General features: G+C 43.2%; 1 protein-coding gene across 1 annotated transcript; it reads right to left on the reverse strand.

The window, feature by feature from the left end:
- Nucleotides 1-1963: 1963 nt before the first annotated feature.
- On the reverse strand, nt 1964-7865 carry rerglb (RERG/RAS-like b). Its single transcript, XM_048263257.1, has 5 exons — nt 7602-7865; nt 6424-6480; nt 5617-5690; nt 4622-4773; nt 1964-3784 (listed from the first exon to the last, which is right to left on the reverse strand). Exons 1-5 carry the CDS (start codon nt 7651-7653, stop codon nt 3499-3501), a joined length of 621 nt encoding a protein of 206 aa, XP_048119214.1. The 5' UTR covers nt 7654-7865; the 3' UTR covers nt 1964-3498.
- Nucleotides 7866-11984: the final 4119 nt, after the last annotated feature.

The raw sequence follows: 11984 nt of genomic DNA on the forward strand, positions 1-11984 counted from the left end.
AATAATACATTTTATTTAAAGCCCCTTTCATGACACCCAAGGTCGCTTCACAAACAAAAAGGTTGTTCAAATTATAGTCATCCCATAAAATGAAAAATAAAAATAAGAATAAAAGTAAAAGTAAATTCAGTCAGTCAGTCAGTCCATAAGCCATCTTGAAAAGATAGGTTTTAAGTCTGTTTTGAGTCACAGTGTGTGATGTTGTCTGATGTAGACAGTGAATTCCCACAGCTTGGAGGCCTCAAATACTCAAAATGTGCCCCCCAATACCAAGATATAAAATGTTATGCTACAGTAGTAGGCTATCACTCACCGTTGTCCAAAATAATCACTTGTTACAAACTGGAAAATGGTTTGCTAAATGGTTATATAACTGTCAGAGAAATAGAGTGCAGAGCTGAGATGATTTCAGTGAAGTGAAGAAACCTGATTACAGAATTGCCGGGAAAACATTGATTTGCCTTGCACAATAATCCAATGAGCCATTGCTTACTGCATGTGATGTGACAGTTGTAGAATACCATGGAATTACCAATTGATATAAAGCATATGTATGATTTTGTGTGTAAGTATTTTTGTATGTAAGTATTTATTAAGTACATATGTATGTAAGTATTTTTAACTATTATCTTGCTGTATGTCATGGGGGAGGTCATACATGATCTTATGTGTTCATGTAAACAATATTAACCAATATTAGGCTAATGTAAACCAAAATAACTGCACCCTAGACTAAGCTATGGCACAACTAGATAAGTCAGTTTTTGCTTCTTTACTCACCCCATGCCACCTTTTATTTATCTGTCCAAATGGCATAATCATGCCATTCCCCCCTCTCTCTTTAGGCTACTCTGAATGCATTAGTTTACATGATCACATGGAACCATGATAATATAGCCACGTAAGGTTTTTTTTTATATTTGCTATTTTGGTTTTATGTTCATATGAGTCAGATATACAAGTAACTGAACTTCTACTTGAGGATAGAATACTTCTGCCATTTCTGCATTCTACGTTCTACATTCTGAATGGCTCAGTGAATCATGTATCCATAGGCAGCCCATAAACAAATGACTGGATTTGTCCATTTTCAGTGTTGTGCACCAGTAGCCATCCCAGATACCAAAATGCGAAAAGTATGTGGGAAAAGGGGGGGAAAGTATGTGGTATGGGACATTTAAAAGGCACCAAGATTATTCCTTGAAAATGCTATTTATTAGATGAGCAAGAGCAGAGAGTGCAATAAAAGGTCCTGCAAAGGGCACACATTTAACACAATATGATACTTTAAATGGTGATTAATGATGCTTGGATTAAATTGTCAGTAGTAAATAAGCAGCTAATTTATTCATAGTTAAGCTAAGTAAATAATAAAACTAGGAAAATGGAATAGGCTAGAATGGGCCTTCTCTCTCCAGGGAAAGAGTAACTTTACATGAGTATGAGGTCTTGTAAACCTTCACTACATTGTGAATGTTGACTGAGATGGTTCTGCCAAATGTATCTGTTTTCTTGTATTTTCAACATATGACCATATATATCAACATATGACCTAATTCCCTGGATATAACTAGACGGTCTAGAGATAAAAAATAATTACAGTTTTAAATTATGTACAGAAGGCATGCCAGGGTTGCTGATTTGGTTTCCATACTTGGGGTTGAATTTTTTTAAAAACTCTTCTGTTATTTTCAAGAATTGTTCAATGGTTCAGTACAGTCCAACAAAACCATAACGACTTAACAGGTCATGTTCAATCTGTGTCTGTACTCTTTGCAGAGATAATAGGCACCAGATGATTCTCATGGCTATTTGTGAATCACAGACATGCCTTTTAAGCCACCCGCAACAGTGAAGTCATGCACTCTCCTCTGACTCTGCTTCCATTATTTCAATAGAGAAGCATTATTTCCATACATCCAAAACAATGCAACTGATGCAGTGAACCTTGTGGTTTTTATTTTTAACTCCTTTAATTCTCCCTGTATGATGGTATGGTTGAAACATACTGTACATTCACTCTAAGCAAAGCAAAATTGTCTGATGACACAATGAGAAATGCACCCCACTTTATAATAAGCATCTTGAGGTACTATTAATGTGTATCTAAATTAATAATTACAATGTGCTTTGTGCATAATAACATGTTCTTACAATATGTTATTTGTAGAGGGTTATGGTTAGTAACATGTAATAATAATACGTACTTGCATTTTTCATAGCTTTAAGTTCTCATCTAAATTACATTGTACAACAGATACTTACAGTGGGATCCAACATTCTTTTGCTTAAATGCAATTTCCACAAAATGGTATTGCATGGCTAGGGTGCTTTTAGTCTGTTACCCTGGATTGAACTGATCTAGCTCCAGATCCTCAAAGATGAAACTGAAACGTTTAGTCCTGACATATTGAGGCTGAATTTTGTGAAACTGAAGTACCTGGTAATGGTTGGCAATATTTGGTCCATCTCAGTAAATTTATGCTAGACAGCAAGAGTCAAGTCTATGCTACTTCTAATTATGTTACATTCAGCAAATGCTGAGCACGTCATCACTATTAGATACAGTATCTGCATGCAATAAAAATGCCAAACACATACCATTCCGCCTATGTCAGAAATAGCTTTAACTGCTTTTCGTTCTTTTGTTCTTTTTTCCTCCACAGAAAGCAATTTTACCCCTCGTTACAACGTAAGATTAAAAGCAGCCCATTTTAAATATGCCACACCAGAGATCCAGTTGGGATTTATTTGAAGTCTTGTGCCACACTCTGTTGTTCAGGGGTAATTTACCCATAATTCTCACCTCATTACTGCTCCCTATAAGATGGAGTTCACTCAGACATTGTGCATTCCTACATGCAAAGTCCAGCACATGGGTCACTTTCTCCAGCACAAAGCAGCAAAACTGCCCAAGAGAACATTTCTACTAAGCATTACTTGTGTTGTTCTGCCCAAGAGAACAACACAAGTAATGCTTAGTAGAAAAGAGAAAAGCTCATAATTAAAAAAAACAACCATGTGTATATACACGAAAGCTTTTCAGTGTGAACACTTAAAATCTTATTACATCGTGTAACACACAGTTCCAAACATATCACTCCCTTTGCCCCTTTTCATATTACACATTATGCTGTCTGGCACTTCGCTTGTGGAAAGAAATAAAATTTTCTCACGGAGCACTTGCGGAATTCTTCTTGATGTCTTGATTGCTGTATTATGCAGTTCACATATGCCAACTGTTACACCCTTTATGTTACTATATGCATTGACAAACCTACCCATGTAACAGTCAAGATGAACAAGATGAAAACTACAGGAAATTACACTTCTCTTGTAAGGCAGAGAGTTGAGCTACACCAAGAGGAGAGGACATTCATGTGACCTGAAATATGATGCTTATTGAATGTATGAGAGACAACACAGCTCGTTTTTCAAACCGGTAAGAGTCAGGCACTTGACTGAGCCTGCTTCCCTGGCAGCGAAGGACAGGCGCTCTCAAACAGACTTCCTCCTCTTGCCAAAGACGTTGTTGATGAGCTTGGCCATGGACTTGGAGCCGCTGTAGCGCCGGCGGTCAGCCCGGTACTTCAGGTGCTCCATCACGTGCCGCATCAGCTTGGTGAAGAGGTTGGCGATCTCCAGGTAGTCCTCGGCCGCTGACACTTCCTGGAAGTGGCACTTGTGCTCCAGGGCTGCGGCGCGCGCCTCCTCCTCGGTCACCTGCCGGCTGTGGCACAGGTCCTGCTTGTTCCCCACCAGACAGATGGGAATGTCCACCTCCCTGGCCAGCACAGAAATGATGAAGACTGATTACTCACACAAGCTCGTTTTTTTTTTTTTTTCTTTATCTTTTTTTTCACTGCAGTGTTTACACAGCCATATGGACAAGCAAAACTTTTCTGAGCTCATAGAACAATAAAGCACTGTGTGTGCACAAGATGTGAGACTCAGAGAGGAAAAGTGTGGAGCGAGCGTGTGTCAAATACCAAACAATACGGTAAGCTGTACTCTACACTGAGCTCTGTGTCATGTCTTTCTTTCCAGAGCGTGTCAAAGCGTTTTGGCCCTGGTGGAGCGCGAGCACGAAAGCAGGGCTGGAGCATGACCACCCATCTGATCTCACTCTGCATGTATGTGTGAGAGGTTTAATGACTGCCAGCTGCCCACTTCATGCTAGCACTTTCCACTGTCAGCAAATGTCTTTCAAGTGACAATTGTTCAGTGAAATCCCAGGTTCTCCTCCATCAAGCGCTGAAGGAAATGTTATAGAGGGACCTTTGTTCCCTTTAACAATTAACTGAACTGAGAGGGTGTAAATGTGTGTGTGTGTGTGTGTGTGTGTGTGTGTGTGTGTGTGTGTGTGTCAGGCTGTAAAAGTTGTTAACTGACTGAGACACACTGACAGATCAATCCCACCCACCCACGTTCATCTGAGCTCGCCGATTGTTTCTCATTTTTTGGACCTCTGTTTACACTCACACTCACTGCACCGAATCCACACAAAGAACCTGAAGGCTCCACAAATGGTCCTCATTAATCTCTCCTAACAGGGCCCCGGTCCCCCCAGCGCTGGCCCCATTGGGCCCCCGGGGGTCAAGGGGTCCACTGTGTCACTCACCCCTTACAGGTCTCCCCTCCACGGGTCTCTTTGATCTGGCGCAGGATGTTTTTGGCGTTGAGGAAAGACGTGCGGTCGCTGATGTTGTACACCACCACGAAGCCATCTGCCCACTCCAGCGGCTCTTCCAGGATGCACCTGCTCTCGCCAGTCTGCAGGGGAAAGCAGGAGCGTTGGGGGTTGGGGGAGGCAGGGGGCAGGGGACAGAGGTGGGGGGTAGGGGGCAACATTGGGGTCTGATCAAAGAGCCACATTGCCAACCAGCATCGCTATGGTGCCCTGAAGCGAATGGAACAAGGGGACATAAACAAACGGGGGACCTCACTTTCCATTAATTCCTCCCACTGCAGGAAGAAAGCAGTGGGGGTATCAAACAGCAGGGGAGATAACAGCTACACTCAGACAAAAGTTTCACATTTTCCCTAACAGTGCTCTTGGGAACTGTAACTGCCACTTGTGTTGAGAAGAGCATTTTTTTTACAAAATACTTTTTTGCCTCTGTAAACTTTTCCTCGTTTTGTGTGTGTGTGCGTTCGTGCATATGTGTGTGTGTGTGTGCGTGTGTGTGTGGTGGTTGTGGTGGATGAAGAGACACAAGAAGAAGGTGCTTGTAAACCTGTGTAATGTCTTTCACATGCTTGAGATGTCACAGAACTGGACAACACACGTCCCGTTAGCTGGACTCTGGGACTCGTAGTGAGAGTCTCTGAAGTGCGGGGGCTGTAAAAGCTCCCAGATGCAGCAGCCGTGAGCAGTGAACGCTCTGCTGCCGCTCTCAGCTTTCAAAGGCCGAGTGCCGTGCCGCGCTGCCCCGCACCGCGCCATGCCACGCACCCGCTCTCTGAACCTCTGGGGTCCCACCATAAATCCCACCAGAGCCCCGCATACAGCTTCCATATGGAGCTGTCTCCCAGTAAGCCAGCGAAGTGAGTGGCAGCTCTTTTGTGATCACCGAGCATCATCTTTGAGGAGCAGATCAGAATATAACCACATACCTGTGAACACGGATCAAAGACTTCCAAGTTCAACTGCCTCCCATCAATGGAGAGCCTTTTACGGTATAGGGAATCTGCAAACAAACAGGTTGAAAGAGAGAGAGAGAGGCTTCTTGTTATGACCAACATGTGTGCCAAATAAAAAGGCTGGCTCGCAGACAAGGAAAGGATAGTAAAATGTAAACAGAAAATATAAAAGACATCACGTGAGAGCAGCGCGAGCCAATGCAACGTGATACACATGCAGCTGTAATAAGGAGCAATCATTACTGTAAGCCTCCAGAAATCCCTGGCATGGCCATTCTGTCAGAACAGACAAGCTAATAGATTTAAGGGGAATTAGCTGGGAGCAGATCGGTCGGAAATCATATAGCACTCGGAACATGACAACATGAAAGGCAGCCATCGCCGAGACATGCACTGAGTAATGGGACAAGCGTATGACTTCACTCAGCTGTTAGACGTTTTCCATCAAATCCCCCTGCGCTCTTAAAGAGTCGCCATGTTTACGCAATTGTTTCAATGCCTTTGAGCTTTAAAAGCCATAATCAGCCCATATGTTTTTTTTTTTCTTTCTTTTTCTTTTACATGAAATTGAATCTTGGGGGGCTTGTGTATAAATTTGGCCATGCTTATATTTCCCATGGCTAGATATGAGACACAATAAAGCTCTGTGCTGAGTTAAGTCTGCCGGGGCCTGGGCCCGTGGACCAGGGCTGGCTGATGAGATGGAGAAAATATGACTTAGAGCACCAGTAATCCAATCACATCATTAAACACATGCTCGGATAAACACTGGACACTCACTGCTGTTGGACGCGTACTCCCCGATGAAACGCTTTGTCAAGAACCGCACCAGAACTGCTGTGAAGTGTGATAGAGAGAAAGAGAGAGAGAGAGATAGAGGGAGAGAAAGAGGGAGAGAGAAGGGGGGGGGAGGGGTGATGGAAGGAAGTAACCATATTAGAGCATTGCAGATCTACGAGCTGAAAACAATCCGCCTGAGCCACAAACAATGCTGTTAAAGCTTGGCTGGAGAGGAGAGGCGAGGAAAGGAGGGCATGAGAGGGGAAGAGTCAATCCCCTCTCTCATCAAAGACTTGGACTCCTCAGCCCTGTGCACCGGGATACATTTGGCACCCCTGCTCCGAGCATTTACAGATTTCATTCGCTCTTTCACCATGAACACAGTGCCTGCTCTATATTAAATATTTGAGCCATGAAGCTGCATTGGCTCACCCCACCATTGTGAAGTGAAGGGGTTTGAGTTTCCATGTACAAACATTCCCTCAGCGGATGCCATGAGAAGGCTGCTTTTTCTGCCCCATCCCCCCTCTCCCATAGCTATATGGCTTCAACCGCAGGCCTGCCTGTCCTCGTAACACACTCCCAGATCTGCCAAGATAGATCGGACGGAGATGTGCATTTCTTCTCTAGCTCGCTCGTCCCAAGCACCTCCGTGATTAGAGGACTTTGGTACCTTGGTCCCCTCAGCCGGCTCTTGATTTTTGGCCCTATGGGGATCATGGGTAATTTATTCTGCGCTTATTTAATAGTCATCAGCCCAGGTATGCTGCCTGAGGGACTCTATGTCCCTATTCAACACAGGAAAAAAAGAATCCCTCATCTGTTATACCAATTACTTGCTTGTTACAACCATCAATTTTAATTTCCCCTTTGGTTGATTTGTTTAACAGTGACCTAATTCATACAACAAAAAGATCCAACAGCATGAAAGTTAAAAAGTGCACGTAGAGTGGACATCATTTATCAAACCGCCTCTCAAAGCAGGCCCATAGTGCATTAGTCAATCTGAGTGAGGCTACAGCGACCGACGCATAGATCTGCAATGGTGACACACAGCAATCTGACCCCAACTATGGATAAGACACACATTCATCTTTAAACTTGGTCTCGAAAAAGAGCATCTCCTGAAAATCAACGTTGAGAGTGTAATGGCGTGATGGCTACAGATGCGAGCTCACCTGATTTTCCTGCTCCTCTGCTTCCCAGCAGGGCCAGCTTGATGTCGGTCATGACTGCAGCCTGAGCACAACAGCTGGGAGAGACAGAGCTGGAGCAAGGGAGAGAGAGAGAGAGAGGAGAGAGAGAGAGAGAGGAGGGAGAGACGGAGAAGGGAGTGAGAGAGAGAAAGGCAGGCCGGCTGGCTGGCTGGTTGGCTGTTTTGGAGGCTGTCCTGCTTTGTGTCCTGCACGCTGAGGAGAGGGTGGAGGCAGGTACTGCTCTGCTTGGAAGCCTCTGCTCCTCTAACGCTTCTGACGTGCCAGAAGGGGGAACGGAGAGAAAAACAGAGCCACATTCGCCCACTCTCTTTTCTTTTCCTCTCTCTCTCTCCCTCGCTCCCTCTCTCTCTCTCTTTCCCTCTCTCACTCCCTCTGTGACACACACACAAACACACACACATACACACACACACACACACACACACAACCACACACACAAACTCATGCAACAGACATATCGACCCAGACTTGCAGCTCCCCGCCCACTAAATGAATGATCTCTTCAAGACTGGGTTGCCAAGAGGTCAGTGTGAAAGTGAATTTGATCCATAGTGCCATTTCAGTGACTATTGTTTATTCTGTCCCACAAAAATCCCAAACTAGTGGAAACACCAAGTCCTGAAGGACTCTTGTTTTCATTTGTTTTGCAGAAATTATAATCACCATAATTTCCAGCAGTCATATTTGGATGCTTTGCAATGTTTCTTGGATGTCAACCTATTATTCTACCTACCTACTGTGATGGCTTAGATATTTAGCCAATTTGCAGCATTAATTAAGGAGAACGATGTTTTTTGGAACAGAGTTTTATGATTCACTAAGTCACCAAGAGACGCAGAGCATATTGTGGCTACACACACACACACACACACACACACACACACACACACACACACACACACACACACACACACACACACACACACATTTTTGCCTTTTTCTCTTTCACACACAGTCATTCTGGGCAGAAGCCACCACGGCTCCAACACAGTGGGAGTCCTGGACCATGTTGTCAGGAGGCCAGAGACACTTAATACTGGAGATAGTAGTTCTCTCTCAGTTATCTTAGCTATGGAAGGAGGCCCAGCAGCCCAGAGACCCCATGCCCAGATTTCAGTATCCAAAGTACCGGTTCTCTTATGATTCAAATGCATCAAGTTGTTTGAAAGAAAGGTAGAAAACTACGGGGATTTCAAAACCTCTTTTTTCAGCACAGCCTAGGATGAGAATGAAAAGCTGTTCAATCATCCACACTTTAATTTCATGGACTGCTTCACTGGTCCACCCTGCTTCTCTGCAGCGACAGATCGTTTTTTCCCCGTCTGTGTTCAGTGGAGTTCACCATTGTGTCCTCATATTATCCTGTTATGTTTCATTTCGTCTTGGCTGTTTGAGGAGATGCAGACCCTTCTCAAAAGAACCCCACCTTTGCCAAAGACGAAGATATAAAAGAAAAGAAAAACATCTGAGGCACAATGCTCATCTATTGTACATGGACAATGTCCATTTGTCAGTGTACAAAAGCAATTCTTGTAATGTTTCATTGAAAGGGACACTGGAAAAACAATCAGGTGTGCACAAAGAAAGGATCTGTAGATTTGCAATGCTGAAGAACAACATGTACAACAACAACAACAATATTTGTGACACATGCTTGACTTTGTTCTATTTTTGCCTCACACTTCATTTAGCATTACATCAGAGACGAAGAATTAATTTGGCTTGAGTATTTTAGTAACTGATTAAGCTTATTTCATTTGAAATGAATAAAATGTTCTCATGAACATGCTGGCAGATAGGGCTGTAAGCCTAAGGTATGCGAACAAAGACTGTAGTGACTGATTTTTCTCTTTCCTCCAAGCCTTGAGCCAAATCACAGAATGAATAATTGTGCGACCGTTGTAAGAAATATTCATTTCTTTCTGCAAACTATTGTCAAAAATGTCAGAGAGCTTTACTCAATATCCAACATCTGTATAAAAAAAGAAAAATCAAAGAAATCATCAAACTCTCATACTGTAGCATGTTGTTAGTCATGCAACACTCGATTTCTCAACTGCCATATCACTGAGGATTTGAACACTAACAGGACATTAAATACATAAATGGCCACATCTAAACATGTCCATATGGAGCCATTACAAACATGCTTTTAACAAGCTCCAGGGGGTGAAATTCCACCATGGTCCGACTACAGGTCCAAGCTAAATGCAGGGCAGTTTTGCCTACATCATGTCTGTCTGAAAGAGAATCAACCATGATGTGCTGGTCTGCCCTTTCCAAACAAGCTCTCTGTAGCCCTGCACATCCTGCAGGTATAGCCAGATTCTTCCCAGCACTCCCTCTGGTCTGATCTAAGTGCCATCTCAATGGATGAGCCAGAACATCATGAAAAGCCAAGATTGTTGAGATTTGTTATTCCTTTTTAGGCAAACCTTATTTTTCTCTCTCTCTCTCTCTCTCTCACACACTTTTTTTCCATCTCCCTGGAGCTAATTTTCTCAGAGATCACCCTCCAAGATGGCATCAGCAACCCAGCTCAGGCCGTTTCATCAGAATTAGACCTGAATAAGCCTTTTAGGGAAAGGTGTTTTGGGCTAATCCAAATCAACTTTTATTGAAGTGTGTGACTAGAAATCCTCTTTTCTCACAAATGAGTCTTTCACAGCTTTAATATCTGTGCCAGACTTGGCACATTGTAAATACTGAGTAACAGCAATGTTTTGAAATTTGAAAGCACTCTTAAATTTGCTGGTCTTTGGGGAAAGCACCCACCGAGCTCTTTTTCACTATCAAAACGAGCTACAAACATTTTCAAAGCTGGACTCTTTGCATAAAATAAAGGCAGATAGATAACTATTAATATTAAAGTACACACACACACACACACACACACACACACACACACACATACACACTTTGAGTGGGAAGAGAGAGATGGTAGCAGTAGTGCAGTTGCTCGTCTGGATCAGCACAAGGACGGGACAGACAACCCCCTCCCCCCACCCCACCACACACACACACACACACACATACACACACACTTGGAGAAGTTGTAATGCCTCCAATTAAACTAAATTTGTCCTAAGGGCCCCTAGTTAAATAAATTGAGTTAGAACAATTCACTTCTGTCTGGATCAGTGACATGGAAGGCTATATTCATAGAAAAGATCTATCTTCACTGACATAAGGATTCTGTCACCTTCTAAACGATCCAAACGCCATTTCTCATTTCTCGCTAGAAAAACATAAGAAAGGAAGAAAATTAACTTTGAGAGGGAGACTCCGTGCTCCATGCTTGTAATGATGAGGTCCAGGGCTCCTGTTGGACAGTCGCCCCCCAGGCTTGTGGCCAAGGCCAGGATTGGGCTTATTAATCTGCGGTGGCTATACCCTCCACTCGGCCCGGCGCAGACCCTCCGGTAACCCACTTTTATCAGGATGAGTCGGTGCGGCTGGAGAGCAGAGACTCTGGAGACCGGCTGCTGGCCACTGAAGAAATCAGCTCATGCACCTCGGCAGCCAACACCAACATCACGGCTGTTATTCTTGCTCCTTGACGCAACATTTCAATGTGGAACTCTTTAACAGTGACATGGCGGTTTAATCAGGGCTTTCCAGGCTAATTGAATTAGAAAATTGGGCTGGAGTTGCATGGTGGTTTTTAAAAAGGGCCTCATGTAGGGCCAAGAGGGCCTCTTGAACTTCCCCTGGGGATCAATAAAGTATCTATCTATCTATGTTCATCATCATTCACTTGCCTTTACTGTAAGTATGTCAAGACCCTCTCAATAGCCTATAGCAAATTATTCACGGACCAAATGAGTTGAAGTGTTTGGTGAATGTAGGACTGCATGGCAAAAGATGAATCATGACTGTGAGAGGTCATAACAACATAAACACAGATTCTTCAGGCCCTAAACATATGAAACTATGATATGACATTCATGAACCAGAAGCATTTACCAGATTAAAATTAGATCGAAGAGACAGGTTGACAGTATGAGGACTTTTAGGTGTAGCCTACTTTCTGCATTTGTCCATGCAATCTTTCATTCAATAGTAGCCACATGTTTGACTCCACTAAATATCTTCAGTGAACATTTTGTCAAACAAATCACAACCTCATTCAGTCAAACCTGAGTGCTTCAGTTGAATGGCATAGAATTCACATACTTGAAAGGTTATTGGTTATTGAGAAAAATCTAAAGCATAGAATAAAAAAAGAGCAGCCTATGTTCTTCAACCATTTTAACAGTTCAAGAGCTCATAAAGAAATGCTTACATGTGTTTTCCCTCTGTGAAATCAACAGCTATTAGGCCTCCTATGTAAGTACTACTATG

The sequence above is a fragment of the Alosa alosa genome, chromosome 14, assembly GCF_017589495.1.
Source record: "Alosa alosa isolate M-15738 ecotype Scorff River chromosome 14, AALO_Geno_1.1, whole genome shotgun sequence".
Lineage (NCBI taxonomy): Eukaryota > Metazoa > Chordata > Actinopteri > Clupeiformes > Clupeidae > Alosa > Alosa alosa.